Source organism: Tenrec ecaudatus, chromosome 12, assembly GCF_050624435.1.
Source record: "Tenrec ecaudatus isolate mTenEca1 chromosome 12, mTenEca1.hap1, whole genome shotgun sequence".
Lineage (NCBI taxonomy): Eukaryota > Metazoa > Chordata > Mammalia > Afrosoricida > Tenrecidae > Tenrec > Tenrec ecaudatus.
In genome coordinates, this window is record NC_134541.1 from 111,144,048 (window position 1) to 111,164,413 (window position 20,366).

At 59.2% G+C, this 20,366-nt stretch overlaps 1 protein-coding gene across 1 annotated transcript; it reads right to left on the bottom strand.

Annotated features, from left to right (window-relative positions):
* Positions 1-8,281: 8,281 nt before the first annotated feature.
* Positions 8,282-16,922, bottom strand: UBE2I (ubiquitin conjugating enzyme E2 I). Its single transcript, XM_075564524.1, has 7 exons — positions 16,795-16,922; positions 13,055-13,130; positions 12,874-12,957; positions 11,923-11,995; positions 9,906-10,015; positions 9,752-9,831; positions 8,282-8,841 (listed from the first exon to the last, which is right to left on the bottom strand). Exons 2-7 carry the CDS (start codon positions 13,118-13,120, stop codon positions 8,778-8,780), a joined length of 477 nt encoding a protein of 158 aa, XP_075420639.1. The 5' UTR covers positions 13,121-13,130; positions 16,795-16,922; the 3' UTR covers positions 8,282-8,777.
* Positions 16,923-20,366: the final 3,444 nt, after the last annotated feature.

Here is a 20,366-nt window from a genome sequence, read left to right on the forward strand (position 1 = left end):
GGCGGCCTATGGGCAGAGGCACAGAGCGACGTTTTCACTCACTGCGCCTCTCCCCCACTTACTAACACATTCACCAATCCCTCCCTCCCTGTTCACTCACCCCCATCCATTCATTCACTCATGCCTCTCTCTATTCATTCAGCCACCCACCAGTTAAACTCAGCTTGGTTCTACCAGGTCTCCACAATCACAATCAAACCAGGACTATTTCCCCCAACTCTCAGTAGCAGAAATGTTGGCGGAGCAGTTACTGAAGTCACCCTGAATTATCATCGCTACCATTGTCTGAGGTGGCAGCAGGGGCCCCTCTAGTACTGCCAGATGGCCAAGTGCATCTGGAGACAGACCAAGGTGAGTTGAGCCCTCACCAGCCCAGGCTGTGTTGGGTGCCCAACATGGCCAGCTGACCTTGGTAATGGCCTGGTCTCTGTCAGCTCATGTCCTTCCCCCTGCAGTGACCCAGGGGACATGATGGAAGGCAGGCATAAAAGGCAGTGCCTAGTAGGGTTCCCTACAGCCATCCCTGAACCTGAGCACCCCCATATTCATTGAGTTCCCTGTATCTTCAGGGAGAGTACAGGCTACAGTAGGCAGAGTATAGTGCTGACCACGGAGGCAGACTGAGCTCTCTGTGGCCACTGTGCTCAGCTCACATGGTGGGTGGAGTCACTGGGAGCCCCCAGTCCCTCCAGTGCAGTCTGTGTCCACACCCCATCCTGAGTCCATAGGGCAGTCATTGAATACTAGGGGTGCAAGTGAGGGAGGTGGTACCTCAAAGTGGAGCTGTCCCTCCCCACTACAGTGCAATGAGAACACATCCCAACTGGAAACTGGCAGGGTAGAGCCGAATTCCCACTCCCTAGTCTCCTAGCCTGTCTAATCCCTCCCTCCCGCTGCTGCCATGGTGACCATGACCAAGTGCCCAGCAGCTCCTCCTGAGTCTGCGAGGAGTGGAGCTGTATAGCCTGGCTCCTGGCTCGGGGTCTGGGAACAAGGGGGTACAGGGGTGGAGCAGAGGACCTAGTCTAGCAGCCCTCCCCTTTTCCCCACCACGAGGATGGTCCTGTTTAGAGTAGATTGACATCTGTCAATCTGTCAGGAGGGCTCAGCTCCCTGTCACCCCTGGCAGTTCTTACTGGGGGGTGATGTTGTTCTTGTCTCCCCTCCATGCTACCCAGTTCAGATCCCATCTCTCTGGGTGCAATGATCTGCTTCCCACCCTCCACCCCCAGCTCCTAGTGGTCAGCCCCCTTTCTCTCCTGTTAAAATGTCCAATCTGACAGGGTGAAGTGCAGACCTCAGTCAGGCCACCTGTGTCAGCTGGTGTCCACCACACGTCTCCAGTCTTGCGCTTTGTTGTTTAGGAAGTGCTTGCCCAGCCTGCCACAGGGCCTTTGCATGAGGTGCATGAACTGCCCTGCTCTTGGTAAGGGCCGCCTCTCCAATGGCCCTAGGTGCCGGGGGCACAGCAGTACCCCACAGGCAGGCTCTGTTATGTTGGTTGAGCAAGGCAGGACTCCAGTCCCAGCTCCAGGATGGCACAGGCAGTCAGTGGTGGGGGGCCGCAACTCCTGAGGGCCCTCCTGGTAACGACTTGGCCTGTGAGCCCAGGCCCGGTGAGGGGCTGGCCAGCCCTGGTGGTCAGCCCTATCTGCTAAGGTCTGACTCACCCCTCCTCTCTCTACCTCAGTGGCTACCTCAATTAATGTTTGAGTGAGCGGATGCTCTGCTGCCTTCTGTATCTGGCTGTCTCTCAGTGGGATGTGCACCCCAGGGGTCTCCCCTCTGGCAGGTAGCTTAGGGGCAGGAAGCTGACCTCCCTGTGATGGTGCCTGGAGAGGCCAGAATGATTCCACTTCGTTCAAATCGAACAGTGTCTCTCCAAGAGTTCCCCCCCCTCCAAGGATGGGGGATTGGTAGGCTGGGAGTGAATCTTCTGGAAGCCTCCACCCCCACAGCCAGCCCTACAGCCCCAAGGGGCCAGCGTCACAGGCTCCCCTCCCTCCTCTGCTTAGCGGGAGAGCCTGCTCCCCCCGCAGCCCCCCAAAGCCAGTGAAGCAGCTGCTGCCTGAGCTGTTGCCAGGGAAACCGCCAGCCGCATCTGCGTGTGACAGGGGCTACGGGGGGTTCGAGGTCCAGCGAGGACCATGACGCAGAAGCAATGTCCAGAGTGGTAAAGATAATGGGTGGGGGAAAGGCAGAAAGTGAGTGCATACACCCCAGCTTTTCCACCTGCACTCTCAGCTGACCCCCCCTTGGACCAGATCAAGAGAGGGAGGGGGCTGCTTTGGGTCCTGGTCTCAGATGAGCAGGCTAAGACTTAAGGACTTGCCGACGAGGGGAACAAGCAGGAGACAGATCTGGGAATCAGCTCCTAGGATGTCCCTAGAGTCTTGGCCTCCAGATTGGGTTGGCCACACAGGCACTGGCTGCAGCTCTCCCCACCTGCCAGGCAGCCCCTCCCTACCCTCAGCCTGTTGCCAGGATGGGGCCAGAGTGGCAAATCTGCACAGGTGTCCTGAGAGGTGGCTGGGGCTCACGCTGCAGGCTGGAGCCCCTCTGTTCCCTGGAAACCCAGTGCCCACGCAGCTTATCACCCTACTGGGCTTAACAGCCACCTGCCACCTGACCCTCCTGGACTCCTGACCCACCGTGCCCCTCAGTGGCAGACATGTGAATGTCCTGAGTTGTTTGTGACAGGACAGGAAGCAGGGCAGTGGATGGCAGCACACAGGGGAATGGTCAGTGAAGGACTAGCTGCCATGTGCACATCTTGGGCTGGGTGGGTCCCAGGGCTGGACACCTGGTAGGGGTGCATATATATGCAGGCCAAGCTCACTGCCCTGCTCACAGCCAGGGCAGGACTCAAACCCAGGCTTCAGGCTCATCCATCTCCGGTTTGCCGAATTTAGGCAGCAGGGCCTGGTGAGGCTGGTTACCCTGGGGGGCAGTGAGTCTAAAAGAGTGGGAACCCCCTGCTGCATTCTGGACCCTGCATGTTTCGAACTGGGGTCCACTGAAGCTGTCCTGTGTCCAGCTGGCTCCCCATGTTGCCCTGGTCTTCTCCATGCTGACTTCTCTCCTGCTGCTGGCCCAGCATCTTCACTGCACTGAGCGTCTGCCACCCCTACCCCCACCCCACCCCACCCCACCCCCCTCCCCTTAAGACCCTGCTCATGAGGCAGTGGAGCCCAGCTTGGCTTATCCCAAGGGTCCTCACTCACAGACTGCCTGAGGAGTGGGCTTCCTGGCTCAGCCCAACCTCACCCGTGTGGGGTGTGTGTGTGTGTCCCCTGGAGCCTGCATTCTAACCCGAATCACAAGGGGCGGGGTGGAGCCAAGGGGGCGGGTGCGTGAGCCAGTACAAAGGCCTTCCACCCGCTTGAAGAAATGAACGTTTGGGTACCATCCGGCAGCCCCCCTTACCTGGCTCTGTCCACCTTTCTCCACTTTCTGGCGCCCCTCCCCCACTGCCTGAGCCTCCAGTTCAGCGGTGTCCCTCCCTCATTGGCGGGAGGGGACACCTGTATGTGTGTGTGTGCGCGCGCGCGTGTCTGTGGTAGTGCCCAGGGAATCTGCGTGTGTTTCTAGCCCCTCACTTTCAGGCGTTTCCAGCGATTTGGGGGCGTCTGTGAGGGCACTTGAAATTCTCCTGGAGGCTAGAGGGGAGGGCGGGGCTCGTAGTACCAGGGATTTGGGGGAGATGGGGGAGAATCTGCGATGACCCACGGGATGGGGGGTGTCGGGGGCGTCTGGGAAGCCCGCCGCTGCAGTCTGAACTCCGGGTCCACCGCCAGTCCTCCAGGTGGGTTCTGCTGGGCTGGGGCGGGTTCGAGCGGGGCACTGTTCGGGGACTTCGGCTCCGGCCCACCCGGGGCTGGATGGCCAGGGGCCCCCTGGGTCCTGCGCGCCTCGCAGCAAGGAAATCTGATATTCCCTCCCCGTCCCCGCACCCCCCCCCCACCCCTAATGTAGACCCCGCGCCCTCTGAGAGGGTGCGTAGACACCCCGGGCGGCCTCAGTTTCTCTAGCCCGCGGGGGAGGATGAGGGCCCGCATCGGGGGTTAGGGGTCCGGGCGCGCTGGTGGCGTCTAGGGCGGTGGTCGTCCGGATGCCGACCCCCCGACGGCGGCACTCACCGTGGGCCGGCCTGGCCTTGCGCCCTCTTCTCCTGGGGTGCTGGGAAGCACGAGGGACGAGGGAGCAGACGCGGGCTCCTGAGCGCTGCCCTCGCTCCAGCAGCAGCTCCCGGGACGCAGAGGCACAGTCGTCTGCCCGCAGCCGCGAGCTGGGAGTGGGGACCTCGGGCGGGGCGGGGCCTGACCGAGCTCGCCCCGCCCCTCCGCCTCGGGCCCGCCCCCTCGCCGTGAGGGTGCGGGACCGGGGCCGCTGGACCCCAGAGCCAGGCTGGGCGCGCCCCAACCCCTGCAAAGAGTTTCCCCGGGGTGAGGGTAGGGGAAGGCTTCCTTCGGCTCCTGGGGGTCCCAAGGAAACCACGTGGCACAGACCTTCCTGGAAGCGCTAAGCAGCCATTCCTGGGGGCCCTTCCCAGCCCAGCACTGTCCCTGCTTGACTGTGTGGTCCTTGGGTCTGGGGCTACTCTTTGACTGATGCCACCCCTTCCCCTGTCCCCCCCCCCCACCAAGACTCCCCTATGGCAGGCTCAGGGCTGGAGTGATCTCCATTAAGCCTTTGCTGATACCTCATCACCTGGATGATGGTTGTGTGTGCTTAGTAGAAGGGCCGGGGTGGGGGCTGGGGGTGAGGGGGTGGGAAGGAGTACCAGGGAAGGGGACAGACCCTGGATCCCAGGATTCTAGCTGGCCCAAGGCTTGCCCTCTCTGGTGAGGTCTTGATGCCAAGCTGCCTCAGGTCTCAGGCTGACTAGAGAGGTCCTGGGGCAAGTTGTAGGGGCACATAAAGCCCTGGGCTCACTGGGTGCCCCACCCATGGCCAGCTCACTGCATACCCATAGCTCCTGGTCCTCTTGGATCAGGGCTTAATCCAGGGTTTCACTCCACAAGGTTGGGTCTCTTCTGCTGAAGCTCCAGGCGAGGCGAGCACTGTAGGAAGGTACCTGGCTCTGAGGCCAGGCTGGTTGGCCCGGGCAGCCAGCTCTGCACACCAGGTTGCCACCTGGGAATGGCTGTGCCCAACCCGGAGAAGGGGGAAGGCTGAGGGCCAAGAGAAAGAAGGCAGGTGATTTCTTCCCACATCCCTAGGTGGAGAGGGTGTTCTCAAAGGGACCACTCAGTGGGCACCCAGAATTTGGGGATGGCCTCTCAGCCCAACCTCCCCTCAGATCCTGGTGAATCGGGGCCTGTCACTCAGGACCCACCTGGGGTAGCAACTCTTGTCAGCAGTACGGGGACCTGGTGCCCAATGTCTCAGACTCCCTGTTGTGGGGAGGCTGGGGCTGGTGGTGTCCCTGGGGGGATTGGAAGGTCCAGGGCCCAGATCTTGGGGCCGGTGCCCCCTTCCCTGCAATCTTGCATCAGGTCTGCCAACCTGTTGGAACAAACACAGGCTTGGTTGCCATGGTGACCGTAATGGCTTTGGGGTGAGAGATGAAACTGCAGAGGCTGTAAACAGGAAATCAGGAGGGGGGTACTGGGCCCTCAGGCTCCCACCTCACCTCCTGGGGAAACCCAAGCAGATAGTGGCATCAGTCTCACAGCGGCACATTTTGGGGTTGGCAGACCCTTACAGGTAGGGAGAATGAGGCTAGAAGTGGGGCAGTCCAGTGGGGCTTGTCCAGAATCTCACATCCAGACCTGCTTCCTTGGCCCACAGGCCAGCTCAGCCGGATTCGGAGTGGATGGGTGAGGGTTCCATTTGGGGACCCCTTTGTGCCCATATCTTGGTTTCTCTCAGCTCTAAAAAGTGGTGACAGCAGGGTCACCCCAGGGCTGCTGGAGGGCTGTCTGGATGCTCACGGGGTCTGTGGGGTGAGGGATGTGTGGCCAGCAGCCTCTTGAGCGCAGGACCAGATGGTAGCTCTCCTGCTGGGGCTGCTTTGATCAAGCCCACCTTGTCAGGAGGGCAGGTAAGGTGGGCTGCTGGGCCTTGGGAGTCATTGGGGGACAGCAGGTGAAGCAGAGAGGACACTGGCTCACTGGGGGTTAGGCTCGAGCAGCAGTTCTTAACCCCTTTCACAGGGATTGCCAGATTCTTAAAAAGTAGCAAAATGATAGCTACAAAGTAGCAACGAAAATCATTTTATGGTTGGGGGGGTCACCACAACATGAGGAACTGTATGAAAGGGTTGTGGCATTGGGCAGGTTGAGAACTACTGGGCTAGAGCGGTCTGGTTGAAAAGCAGGGTCCTCTCTCCACGTTAAACCTGATGCGGGACTCTAGTCGAACTTGTCTAGTACAACTGCCCACTGGTACTGTTTCTGAGGCTGAGCGCCTCACAGGAGCTGCCCCCAGCAGCTGAGCACCCAGCACCAGCAGAGCTGTATTGTCAACCAGCTAGGTCCATGCTTCTGCCTTCTGGTGGCAGCACTGGGAATTACAGGCACAGCTCCCTGTCAGGGCAGCTCCCGTCATTCTAACTCATGTTCAGGGGCAAAATCCAGGGCCCCAAAGATGTCAGGAACTCGCCCCACAGTCTGTACATCCTGGGGTGGCACTGCCAGCAGAGGAGCCTGAGAAGGCTGCAGGTTTGAGGCCACATCTGTCCAGTCACCAGTTTGGTGGCCCTGACAGCACCTGCCTGATAGCCCCGAGGTAGCTGTCCAGGCCATCCTGGGCAGTGGTTGAGCTCCAGGTCTTGGGCTCAGAGGCAGACCTAGGTCCCTCGACACTACAAAACAAAGGCCCCTGGCACCTGTCTGAGAAGCAGGTCAGGGAAGGTCCAGGAGGGAAATCTCTCAGGAATTGGCCAGAGCTGGGGCTTGACCAGCACCTGAACAAAGCAAAAGCTTGGGCCTCTGGGGAGGGGAGAAGGCAGTGAGTGGGCTATCAGAACAGAAGTAGACCAAAGGCTGGTGTTTCTTGCCTGCTAGGGGAGGGGGGAACGACTCCAGGTATCCTCCTCAAAGGTAAGGCTCCTCTGAGGGGTGGCTGACCTGGGGTGTACATATTTACAGGGACAATTCATTGGGGCTATAGGGTACCCCTTACTCTAAGCTGTGGCAGGCTCAGACTGGCTGGAGGCAGCCCAGGTCAGTACCGACTCTCCAGACCTTCAACCTTGAGGCTCACCGACCTCAAGGATGCATCTCACCTGTAGAGCAGAGGTGAGCAGCTAGGACCTGAGAGCCCAGTTCTCTCCCCAGAACAGCAAAGGACAGAGCCCACAGGGCGGTTTGTGGAAAGGCTTTAATGTGAGATCACAGATACAGGGCGGGTCACCAGCCACAACTGCTGACCAGCGCATGGTGGTCCATGCAGGAAGGTGCTCACCCTGCAGTGGGGACAGGGTGGCCCGGCGCCAGGTGTCTTGTAGTACAGTTCTCGGCTATGCGAAGCTGGGGGCTGAGCTACAAAAGGGACACTTCACAGGCGGAGATCATTCCAGCTGGCTAGCGACACAGTCACTGCAGACAACTTGGCGACGACAGACAGTGGCCGTGACCCAGGGAACAGTGACGAGGAGGCTTGGACTTCCATCCAGGGGCAGGTAGGCATACCTGCCCCTTGGCCCCCAGGCTGAAGTGTCTCCACGCAACTGGAGCCTTCTGAGTCAACTCCCAGGCTAAGTCCAGGGGCAAGTTTGTGCCATGCTGACTGCCCTGGGGATCTCGGCCAGTTGGCCAACACCATCAAGCCTGGGGGTGCATGCTGCATCTTCTTGGGCGCCACTGACCAGCCCTCCCTGGGGCTCCACGGAGTATCATTCCCACCCTTTGGTCCCTGCACTGGAGAAGACCCAGGTGTGGCCAAGGAGACAAGCCCAGGGCCCCGCATGTTGCCAATCAAGGGGCTGCAGATGGGTCAGCGCACACAGGAAGGTTGCCCTCGCAGACGCGGTGGGGGGCACTGTGCTTGCTGTCCCAGTAGCTGGGTCAGTGGCGTCCTGAGAGCAGCTTGGTGCCCAGTCCATGGAGTATGTGGGTCCTGGGAGGTCCTGGCAGGCGTCCACAGCTGCGCTGAACAGGGTGGTCAGTGTTTCCTCTTGGTCATTCACTGCTAGGCAGGGCGTCTGGGCCTCGGTTCAGCGGCATGGCAAGGGTGCTGCCACATCACACCACCCGGCTCGGCTTGCTGGCGGCACTGCTCAGAGCCCGGTGACTGCCTCCTGGCGTTGGGTGAATGACGAGAAGGCAACAGAACCTTTATATAAACAGTTTATTACCCTAAACAGCAACACAGACAGAACGTCCTAGAACACGGGGAGTGGTGCGGACTTGGGCGCTGGCCGGCCACGGACAGACAGGAGAGTGACTGCATCGGCCGGCCGGCCAGCGAGAGCAAAGCTCGGCGCTGACACCATGAAGCATGCCTGCGTCCGCGCAGAGGGACTAGCGCCTAGGGGCTCGCCAGAGTAGAAAAGTTTTATCTTGGTACAGCAGTGGGAACACTGACATTAATATTAAAATAAAAGCCAAGTCTTACAGAACAATCAAAAATACAAAAGACCGAAGGAAGAGACCCTGTATGAAAAAACGGGGGCAAGTGAGCAAATTGAGACGAGTGGACAGTGGTGGAGGGGGGGGGGGCAGCGCCAGCCCCCTCGGTGACGAGAATTGTACATAGCGACGGGGTTTGCAAAGTGTTGTAAACAAGTTCTTGCCAAGCCCCTCCCTTCCTCCTGGCGTCACGTGGGCGGTTTATGAGGGCGCGAACTTCTTGGCTTGTGCTCGGACCCGCTTCTCGTACTCCACTCTGTTTTGGCTGCAGAGGTCAGAGAGAAGGGATACATTATCAGGCGGCTAAGCAGGGGCTGTGCCCCAGGTGCAGAGTGGCCATGGCCTGCAGCCAAGGGCACACCTCAGGACTCCAGCTGGGCACAAGGGGCTGGCTCCGCTAGGGAACGAGCCCACCTGCTGGCAGTCAGCCCCAGGACTTGTCTGTTACAGGCTGCAAAGCCAAGAGGTCTCATAGCAGAGAACACACTCCTGGCTCCCCAGTTGGTGGGGGCTTCCTGGTGGACCCAAGACCTCCTCTGGGTCCCTCTCCTGGGAGTTCCACGGCCTGGGGGCAAGCGCCTAAGGTAGGGTGGGGGCCACTCTGACTGGTGCTGAGCAGGGTGCTGCAGCCCCCCTCCCCCAGACTGTGTCTCCTGAGGAGGGCTCCCAGCTCACGAGCTGGAAGTGGTGCTTTCAGGGGAACTCTTTGACCCTGTGCAGTGACCTTACAGGGCAAGAACCTCCAACCAAATGGCACATTTGTCTGCAGGCCTCAGCCCTGGCAGCGGGGAGCCCCAGACTCAAGGCAAGGCTGGGGGCCACAAGGACTGTAACCCCAGGCAGCTGAGGTGCCACCAGGGGCCACCCCCATGAGGACAGCCCGACCGAGGGTGCCCACCTATCCATGTACTCATGAGTATGTACACATACATACATAAGCACGCATGCATGCTCCCATGCACACTCCAAGGAGCAGCCGCACCAGGATTCCAGCAAGCTGCTTTGGGTCCCACAGCCCCACCCTCTCGTGGGGAGCTCCTGGGCACAGTGACACTGCAGGGACATATAAGGCTGGGTGACCACGGTCAGGCCTGAGTGCTCTGCATTCACTTGGAGATGGAGTCCCCTCACACCCCTGCCCCACTGGAAGCCTCAGGGGCCTGCACAGGACTTACCAATAGATCGTGTATGCCTCGGCCTGGGCCGGGTCCTGGATATTTGGTTCGTTTAGGAGCTCCTGTATTCCCAGTAAGATCTGTGGGGACATGGCGAGGCACAGGTGGGCAGCCAGCCCCGCCCCGACCACCCCCCAGCCCGCCTCGGCCCTACCTGCTTGATGGTGATGGCCGGCCTCCAGTCCTTGTCCTCCTCCAGAATGGACAGGCACACGGTGCCCGAGGGATACACATTCGGGTGGAAGAGCGGGGGCTCAAATTTACCTGGATGTCAGGAGAGGGGTGTGGGCGGCAATCCCAGGCAGTTGCCTCCCTCCCCAACACCAGGTCCCCCCGCCAGTGTCTCTGGGTTAAGAAGGTGGGTGAGGCTGGAGGCAAGCACAGGCCTCTCTCAAGTTCTCAAGTGGCCTTCCCCACAGCCACCATCTCTGAAACAGACCAGCAGCCTGGTAGGCCCTCTTGTCCTTTCTTTCTCAGGAACAAGCCTCTTCAGTTCTCTTCGGACGCACGGGAAATGTGGGCAGATGAGGCACCTGCTGTAGTTGGCGCCCCTCTTCCTTCCCCCAGTCCATTTCTACCTTTATCTGTTTACGGTTTTCGTCACACCCAGGCTAGCACAGTTGTTGCCAGAGCTCTGCTGGCATCCAAGAGTGCCTGCACTTGCGTGTGAACCTGTGCCAATGGGCCATTCTTCTCAGCGGTGGCGCAGTGAGCATTCTCGCCAGCAGAGGCCCCGTGTGTGTGTGTGTGTGTGTGTGTGTGTGTGTGTGTGTGTGTGTGTGGTGACACAGTCCCTGAGCCTCCCATCCTGCAGACAACCCTGCTGTCTCCTGCCGGCTCCCACCAGGTTCCAATATTGAGATGCTTCACCAGTTCTTTTGGCACCCTGCCCCTTTGTCATGGAATTGTCATGACAGCACCCACAACTGACATCGGTGACCTTGGATGTGGAGCATGGCTGTCCCTTCAGCTGTCAGCTAGGTATGGGCCAGGGGCAGAGCCCCCCAGTGTCCCGAAAAGGCCCCGCACCGATGGCCGACCACTCTGGGAAGAATCATTCCAGAATCTTGGCAGATCCCAGGGGCTCTGTGTGCTTCAGACTGAGAAAGGCATGTGCTTGTGGCTTTCCTCAACGCAGTCAGCCGGCACTACAGACAGCCTCGGGAAGAGGCTGGCTAACCCCTGCCACAGGCCACAGAGATGACCTCCTCACTGACACCGACGAGGTCTCGAAGCACCTGCTGCCACCGCCGATCAAAGCCAGAGCCTCAGTGGGGATCACAGCTCGAGGGACAGAAGACAGAAATCTGCACAACAGCTCCATCTTGACATTGTAACAAAGGTACTGTGTGTGTGTAAGACTGCACTTCACTCCGATCCACAACTAACACCTCTGGAGACATCAGTCTAGAGCTCAGACAAGGGCACAATGGGCGACTGCCTGGGACAAAGGCCCCTTGAATACATTAGGCCCACAGATCCCTCTGAAGACTGACCGGAGCCAGGGTACCACCAGATGCCTTATATGCAACCAGAGCTGGTCCGTGCATAAGGAATCAAACTGATGCGTTTGAAACATCATGCTGTGGTCACTGAAAAAGAGGAAGACCTACAAGGAGATGGACCAAGCCAGGAGCTGCAAGCCTGGGCAGGACTTCAGGCATGCTGTTGAGGACGGCCCTGGACCCAGAAGTGGGGCACTGGCAGTTGTAAGTTGGAGCAGACTCGATGGCCCCCGTCCGCTGTCCACCTGAAGGAAGGCGATTGTGGGGGGCGAGTCCTGGGCAGGCAGGGGGTGCTTGCCTTCCTCTCAGGCTCTCTGGGGCGTGCCCAGGTTGACTGTGGGTGGCGACATGCCAGCTCTCTTCTCTGGCACCAGCATGCCGAGTTGGTGCCTGGCCCTGTCCCTAGCCCCTTCTATCTCCTCAGCACCCTTCTGAGGTGCTGCTTCGGTATCTTCCGCCACAAATGCTGGTTTGAAAACCTTCATTTGTCCACTCACCCTTCACCCCTCTTGCCTGACTGCATCGGCGCGTGGACCTGGACACCACCATTGGTGGCTCCCCATTTCCCAGTGCATCTCGGCCCCCTGGTGACGCTGAAAACCCCACGCCTTGAGTCCCAGGGGAAGGACGAGAACCGGCCCCCATCTCCCAGGCTTCCCCACTCACACTTGGGAGGGGAAGATGGGTAGTCATCCTTGAAGAGCATCCGCAGCTTAAAGAGGCCTCCTTCCCATGGGGTCTGTGGGCAGACACGACTCCATCAGCTGGTCGGCCAGCCAGGAGCGGGCGTTGTGGATGGAGACCTCCACGAGCTCAGGGGTGGACAGGAGAGAGGGCCCGGGACTCCGGAGGGGACAGGAAGGCCCTGACTCTGTCCCTCATAGGTGCTGTCAATCCCAGCCCTTCACATTCATGGAGGGGACCTCCTGTGAACAGGCTGTGTCCCCAATCACGTGGGCTATAAAAACCCAGGCATGGGGCGGGAAGCAGAGGGGAGACAGGTGTCCCGAGACTGGCCTGGAAGCCTGAGCGGTTTAAAGGGTCATGTCAATTCTTTAATGCAACCAGCCACCCACAGTCTCTCCAGGGAGCCTTGGTTATGTGGGGGCCAGGGACTGGGCTGCTATAAAGCTAGCGGTTCAAACCACCAGTCACCCAGAGGAAGGAGGCTGAGCTGTCTGAGTCCACAGGCCACCTTCCATCAGACTCCCAACGCTGGGTGGCGAGGACTGGCCTCCCAGAAGCCCCAAGAGGCACCTGTGTGCCTGGCCTCCTGCCCCTCCCCTCCCAGGGGGACAGTGAGGCAGCAGGCTTGGGGGCCTGGGGAGCATCCACGGGTGCAAACCCGGGTCTCAAGTGACCCTGAGTTGGAGCAGGGGTGTGGCTGGGAGGCCATAGGGAGGGGGGAGTGTACCGGTCCCATCCCCCAGGCGCAGGGTGTGGACGGGGTCCAGAGCTCCTGGGGGCTCACTAACAAGGCAGGGAGCCAGGCTCAGCTGCCCAGAAGGCCTGCAGGGTAGGAGTGGGGCTGGCACACCGGCTCCATGCCACTGTGTCCCACCTGTTCGGCACACCCCCACCTGCCCGTCCCTCCCCTCCGCCTCCATGGCCGCTCACCCCCTTCTTCCCAGGAATAGCGCACTCCCAGTTCATGAGGTTCATCGTGCCGTCAGGGTTTTTTGTTGGGACGGCCACAAATCCCTGTGGAGAGAGGACACCACGGGTCATGGCCACGATCCCGCCACTGCCTGTCCCAGGTTCTTCCCCCCTCCCCAACACGGGAGCAAGCTGTACTCACAAAGGGGTGGTCCTTCCTCCAGGCTTTCCTCTCCTGGGCAAGTCTGCTGAGGGCGATCCCCGACATAGTCCAAGTTCTGCAGGTACATCGGGGGCTCAGGTGGGAGGAAGGGGACAGCACCTGCAGGGGCTCCCATCTTGGGTGCACACCCACTGAGGCCTGTTTCCCACCAGGAGATGACTCGGAGGAAAGGCAGCCCGGGACACTGATGGGCCCCCGCCATCAGAGCCAGTGGCTCCAGGCAGCAGGGCAGGGATGTCAGGAGTACTGGCCCAACGACCCTCACAACAGTGGTGCTACCCAGATAATGGGTGCTCAGACTTAGCCCAATCATGCTACCTGGACCAAACCACTGAGCACCCCATCCTTGCATGCCCCTGATGCTGCAGGAAAACCCCGGCCTGTGGGTGTCCACACTGCTCTGGAGCAGCCAAGGTGGGGGTGTCCAAGACCACCCCCACCACACAGGGCTCTACACAGCACGCTCCAGCAGCCTACCCACACATGACAGTGCCCGCAGCGCCCACACAGGCTCGTTGGGGGTGGCACTGACCACACCCTAAGATGACACAGAAATCATGCAGTCTTGTCCTATGCTAGGACCACAGCCCCAAACTACACCAGATCTCCTCCACAAGCATGAGGACTTTCAGAGGGAGGGAACCTACTCTGGAGGAGAGTGACGTCTCAAGCAACCACTCCTACTTCTGGAGGGAAGGAACCAGAGGTGGGTGGGGGCCCCCGATGGATGGTTGTGCCCAGGTCTGACTCCCTGGCATCCTGCAGGCCTGTGGGGACCCTGCCATTCTGGAGGCAGATCCACCTGGCCCAGGTGTGCCCTGTGGGATGCCCACACCTTCCTGAGCTGTTCTGGTGGTACCCATCACTCAACAGAGACCCCAGAAAGCTTCAATATCCCCCTCGGGAGGGGCCTGGCAAACGCAGAGAGGGTAGCCCTGAACAAGTACCGATAGAGGGGTGCCTGCACCGAGCCCCTACAGCGGCAAGCAGGTAACCTGGCTCTCAAGTTTGAGAGCTGCCGCTAGAGCAAAGGGGCTGCCATCCAAGAAGCCCCTCAGTGCCCTACAGCATCCCAACCGAACACAGACCTGCAACCCACAGACCATGGGGGTGGGGAGCACATTTCTACAGCAGCCCCAGCCCTTCTGATCGCATCTAAGGTGCCTGGCCTGAGTGACTCGGTGGTTAACTCACTAACCTGCCACCAGAAAGGCTGGCGGTTTGAGCAGCTCCCTGGGAGGAAGAGGAGGATGTCTGCCTCATGAGGCTGCCTTGAAAGCTGGTGGCTCTACTCCGTCCTATAGGGTCACTGTAAGTTAGGATCAATTTGACGACAGCAAGTTTGGTTTGATTGTTAACCTCAGTGTAGGTCCAAAACAGACGGTTCCAAGCTGAGGGAAAGCCAGTCCTTGGTGGAGCCTTGCAATTAGGAGTGGATCACCACTGACATCTGACCTCCATCCTTGCCCGTCCCTCCCGTAGGCTCTAACCTCCTTCTAGGACACTGGTCCATCTGCAGAGGGCACCCAGCTGAGTGAGGGGGGACAAAGTCTAAGGTGGATAGCTGGGGGGTGTCACCAATCAAATATGCAGATACCACATGGCCACAGTGAGTGGCCTGGAGTCCAATGGCGAAGGTTTGTGGGCATGAGATTCTGCAGAGTGGGCTGTAGGCCCCCAGTGCTGTTGGAATCTCTATCCGGCGGGGAGGTGGACAAATGGCCAGACTAGTAGGGAGGCTCACTAGTCACCTACTGTCTGAAAATCTCTCATTGTCAACACAGCAGCTCAAACCTGTCCCTTCACAGCGCCTGTCTGTAGGCCCTGGTTCCAGCCAGCATGCTGACCAACTGAGGCACTCCTGGCCCCCGAGGTCAGCACACCTTGGTCCCTCTCCCAAGGACAGGCACTCCCAACCCCTGTGTGGGTGGGACAATCACAGGGGGCTGAAGGACACTGGCTCACTCTCCAAGATAGCAGGCTCTGAAGCAGGTGGCAGGGTGCTCCTGGGGCTTGAGACTGGACCCACCCCTGGCTGCCACCTCTGACGGGGTGGAAGTCCCCAGTGGTCCCAGGTGGCTAATATAGCCAATGCAGGGCTGGCTCCCTGAGGTGCACAGCCTGACGGGTCAGATCATATGCGAAGTGTCACCACTGAGGAGGAGCCACAGGTGCCAACCCAGGGGACGTCGCAGCAAAGGCTGGGTCCCCAGGATCCTGTGGCCCAGAGCTCCTCCTGCCAGAGCAAGCACCTTCAGTGGCAAGTAGTCATGGCTTAAAATCCCTTAAACCCATCACACCTGTTCCTCAACCAGGCAGCGGCACTAGGGAGGGCTAGGTGCTACAGGTGTTTCACTACCCTGAATGAAGGCAGGGTCAAAACGCCCCAAGAACCCCCGCCCCCTCTACCTCTGCACTGTTCTCCAGACTGCCTCTTCCCCTGGGCACACACCGAGATGGTGGCCCACTCCCTACCCACTCAGAGAAGTGGCCCTGCAGGACAGAGCAAGGCTGCCCCATGCTGTTTCTAAGGCTGACATAAGTGTCTCCTCTTGCTTCCCATGCGTTGGCTGGCGGGCTTGCACAGTACCCACCCTGCAGTTAGCAGCCCCTGGCCTAACCTGTGATACCACCTGGCCCCTCCACGGAACCAGGTGGGTCAAGAATAAAAACACTCACTTCCTAGGCCCAAGCACCCTGCACTCTGGAGGTCCCAACGTCTGGGCAGAACATTCCATTTCTTTCACGAATCCATCCTGAGGCAGCGGGCAAGCCCAGCTCAGCCCACCGAATAAACCCTGGACCAGCCTCCACTCCCAGCTGTAGGGGCTTCCTGGCCAAGGAAATATGCAGCACGGAAAGCCCAGAAGCCACTCAGAGAAGAAAACCACCCTTGTCTTGTTTTTTCACCAACAGCGAGAAAAGCAGTGAGGGAGCTCTGCCAGAGGCGATAAGACCGTCCTCAAACTCCGCTCTCCCGGCATCAAGGCACATGCTGGACTAGCGGGTCTGAAAGTGTGTGGGAGGACGGGTGGGCTTGGGGGAAAGCAACGTCTGCAAGCCTAGGAACGAAACACAGCGCGAGTCTCCCCAAACCAGCTGATGTGACTCTGGGGTGACCGCAGGCCCCTCACCTCCCTCAACTACCAACGCGTCCAAACTCTCCCTCCTGAGGTGGGGGCACATTAAGTACCCGGACGACGACCACTCGGAGAGCACAACTTCTTTGTTTCGGAGACGCCACCACCACCAGCACCTTCGCCTGCCCACCCCGGGGCCCACGAGTCTGCACCCCAAGGCTGGCTGACTTCTCTCCGCGGTCCGGCGGCGAGGAGAGAGGGTCGCGCCTCGGGTTTGCCGCCCAGCCTGTGACCCCGGAAGTCAGGGCCCTCGCGCTACCGCTCGCGGGTTCAGCGGCCCGAGACTGTGGAGTTGGGCCGGTAGCCTCTCGAGCCGCAGACAAGCCGGGGGACGCGGGCGCGCGGGCGGCGAGTTGAGGTCCCGCCGTCGGCCGCCGAGCCCAGCGCGCAGACCACGCGGGGGCGGCAGGGAGGCCCGGGGCGGCGAAGAGGCCGCCTCCCCGCCCGGACCCCGCGCCCGGCTCAGCGAGGCCCCGCGCCTCCCGCGGCCTCCCCGCCGCCCCCGCCCGGCGCCCCGAGGAGGCCCAGGCGCCGCCTCCCCGCAGAGCCGGCGGCCCCCGCCCTCCCGGGCGTGCTCACCTCGGGCGGCCGCAGCCCGGCGAGTCGCGATGAGCGGAGGACCGAGCGACGGCGGCAGCGCTTCCCTTTGTCTCGGGACTTCCCTCCGGAGCCCGCTCCGCGCGCAGCCCGAGCAGCTCCGAGGACCCCGGCGCGGGCGGGGCGGGGCGGGGCCTGCGCGGGGCTGCCCGCTGCACGCCGGGCCCGCGCGCCCTCTGCGCCACTCCCGCGCCCCCCGCCGCCTCCGCCGCCGCACTGCCCCCACAGCCCGCGCCCCGCTGCCGCGTGCCTGAGCTCCCGGTCACCCCGGGAGCCTGGCCCGACGTCGATTTTCCTGTCAGGCTCTGTCCTGGATACCTATTCCCTTAAAGGAGCCGCGTCCCCAATTTGAGGGAGCGTCTGCAAATTTCCCCTTCGCGCGATGCGCGTCCACTCGAGGACACGCCGGCGAGCAAGTAGGGGAAATGAGAGGCAGAGATCACCAAGGGTTCCCGGATTCCTGGCGGGCACCTCGCCGGACACAGGTCTGGAGGGTCTCCTTGCAGTCAGGGCCCGGGGTCGGGGGCCAGAGACCACTGAGGCCTAAAGATCCCCGAAGCGTCGCAGGACGGCGACGATTCTTGGAATACAGCGCTCCGTTAAACCTCTTGCAATTGGCCAGTTCGGAGCCATGGGCGTGGCGGCTCCCAAATCTATCCAATGAGTTGACCCCGCGCAGAAGGCCGAATGCTTGCAAGACCGACGGGAGGAGAAGTAGGGACAGTCCCTAACCTGGGGGCTGGCCCTTGGTGGGGGGAGGGGCGGTGCCAGCGAGTGGGGGAGGGGCGGTGCCGACTGGACCTCCGCCCCTCCCCCAAAGCGTCCTATGCCCAGCACGCGTCATTGGGGTAAAGTTCTCAAAAACGCCCAAACGTCCAGCCGTTGCAACGAATGGAAGTGCCAGCGAACGCGCGACCCTGCTGGGGGCTGCGTCCCCCGTCGGGGCCGCGTGGCCGTCTGGTTTCCCGAGGTCTGTTGAGAACCCCCATTCTGACTTGGCTCTTAGTCCAAGGTCACCCCATCTCCGGCTGTAGCCGGGGCGCTCAGGGATCAGTGGGGACAGAAGTCCCCAAACTACTATTCTGTTATCATTCGGGTCAGCCCCTGGAGGGTGGGTGGTCGGGACTGGGGAAGGCGACCCGAGGGGCTTCTTTCTGCAGGACAGCGTTAATGCGGCCTGTGGTCTTTCTGGGGTGCGGGTGGGGGCCACCCCGTTACCTCAGCCTCCCTTCGGAGGGAGTACAGCTGAGGCAGGAGCGCTCCCAATGCAGGACGACTAAGAACCCCACAAAACTCACTTCCACCAAGTCTATCGGACTCACAGTGACCCCATGGGGCAGGTAGAACTGCCCTTTGGGTTTCCTAGGTTGTAACTCAATTTGGAGTGAAAACCTGGTCTTTCTCCCTCAGATCATCTGGGTCCTTGCAGTTAGCAGCCCAACACTAACCATTAGGCAACGAGGATTAGTTACTTCCAGTCTGGCTGGTATCCTTATACACCCAGAGACACAGACAGACAGAGAGAGGGAAGGATGCTGGGGGCTTTGGAGGCCCAGGTTGGAGAGATTCAGCCACGAGCCAAGGAGTATCCGGGCTTGGGGGTGAGTGGTGGGTGGTCAGACACTGCAGGAAAGGAGGAAGACCCACCCCAGGATCCTTCAGAGAGAGCTGGGTGCTGGAGATGCCTGAAGTTAAGGCTCAGGAATAACGGGCTTGCCCACAACACAACTCCATCTCTGTAATATTTGTGTGAGCATCTCTGGAACCTATAAGAATATTACATTATTTGTCTGAGGTACCAACTGTGTCGTTTCAGCCTGACTGCTTTTGGATAATCTAGCTGGTCTGCGTGTAAAACAACAATTAAACAGAGTGCGTGAGATGAAATGTCTCCATCCTTTCGTCTAAGGAGCATTCTGGCTGTATTTCCTTCAAGACAGAGTTGTGTGTTGTTCTTCTGGCAGTCCGTGGTATTTTCAGTATTCTCTGTCAGGACCAACATGCAGATGCCTCGATGCCTCTTTGGTCTTTCTCATTCGTTGGCCAGCCTCCACGTGCAGATGAGGCGATTGGAAACACCGTGGTTTGAGGTCAGGTACACTTTAGTCCTCAAAGTAGCGTAAATACGCATAAGCATACGCTTCATTTATTTTTAAATGTGTGCTATGACCTTTTGAAAAAGTTTACTTTCTTCCCCTTCTCTTTTTCCTCCCCCCTCATCCCAGTTTCTCCATCGCCCTCAAGGTCTGCTTCTTTTTGTGTGAAAACCATTAAAAAAATTTTTTTCTTTTATAGGAATGGTAATGGTATTTGTATTTATGGGAGTGGCTAAATTTGCACAGCACAATTGCTCCTTGGTTCATGCCCTGCGGTGTTTGAGAGTCGGCTGTTACCCTGCAGTAACACAGAGTAACACCCATCCCTCCACTTGGGGCATGTTCTTCCTGAGCGCATCTTAAACTGAGAAGACCCAAGGATTGCAAGACTCTACAGGCAAAATATTGACTAATGCAGGAGACATCAAAAGAAGATGGAAAAAATACAGAGTCCCTGTACCAAAAAGAACCAGCTGACACTCCACCATTTCAGGGGGTCTCATATGAGCAAGAACCCCTGGAAGACGTCCAAGCTGCACTGAAAGCATTACTCAAGAACAAGGCTCCATGAATCGATGGAATCTTAACTGAATGTCTCAACAAGCTGATGAAGCCATGGAAGCACTCACTCACCTGTGCCAGGACATGTGGAAGACAGCCACCTGGCCAACTGCCTGGGAGAGACCCATATTTGGACCGAGCCAAAGAAAGGCGACCCATCAGGATGCTCCCATTACGGAATCATATCATCAATATCACACGCAAGTAAAATTTTCCCAAAGATCATCCAACCACAGTGGCGGCAGTATGTTGACAGGGAGCGGCCAGAGGTCCAGCCCCGATTCAAAAGAGGACGTGGAACAAGGGATAGCGTCGCTGATGTCAGATGGATCTTAGTTCAAAGCAGAGAATGCCAGAAATATGTTTACTTGTGTTTTGCTGTCTATGACAAGGCATTTAACTGTGTGGATCGTACACGACGAGTAAACTCTGAGAAGCGTGAGAACTCCAGACTGTTCCATTTTGCTGATGAACTTGTGGGTGGATCAAGAAGCAGTTGTGGGCACAGAACACGGGACTACGGCAGGGTTTAAGATCAGGTTAGGTGTGCAACAGGGTCGTTGTGTGTTCTCACCAGACTTATTCAATCTGTAGACTGAGCAGTTAATCAGAGAAGCTGCCTTAGATGAAGAATGCAGCATCAGGATCAGAGGACATCATTTGAACAACTTGCAATATGCAGGTGACACAACCCTGCTCCCTGAAAGTGAGGAGGACTTGAAGCACTTGCTGATGAAGGCGAAGGATTTCAGCCTTCAGTGTGGATTTCGACTCAAGGTCAAGAGGACCAACATCCTCACAACTGGACCAACAGGTAACATGATCAACGGAGAAAAGGTTGAAGTGGCCCAGGACTTCTGCCTTGTTTGCTTCCCCAGTCGATGTTTACAGACGCAG

Bases quoted from the DNA above. Each gene is read 5' to 3' on its own strand.
- UBE2I (XM_075564524.1), bottom strand. From the start codon at position 13,120: ATGTCGGGGATCGCCCTCAGCAGACTTGCCCAGGAGAGGAAAGCCTGG. The intron at 12,958-13,054 runs GTGAGTACAGCT...CTCTCTCCACAG, and splicing joins GGAGGAAGGACCACCCCTTT to GGATTTGTGGCCGTCCCAAC. The intron at 8,842-9,751 runs GTAAGTCCTGTG...TGACCTCTGCAG, and splicing joins GAGGCATACACGATCTATTG to CCAAAACAGAGTGGAGTACG.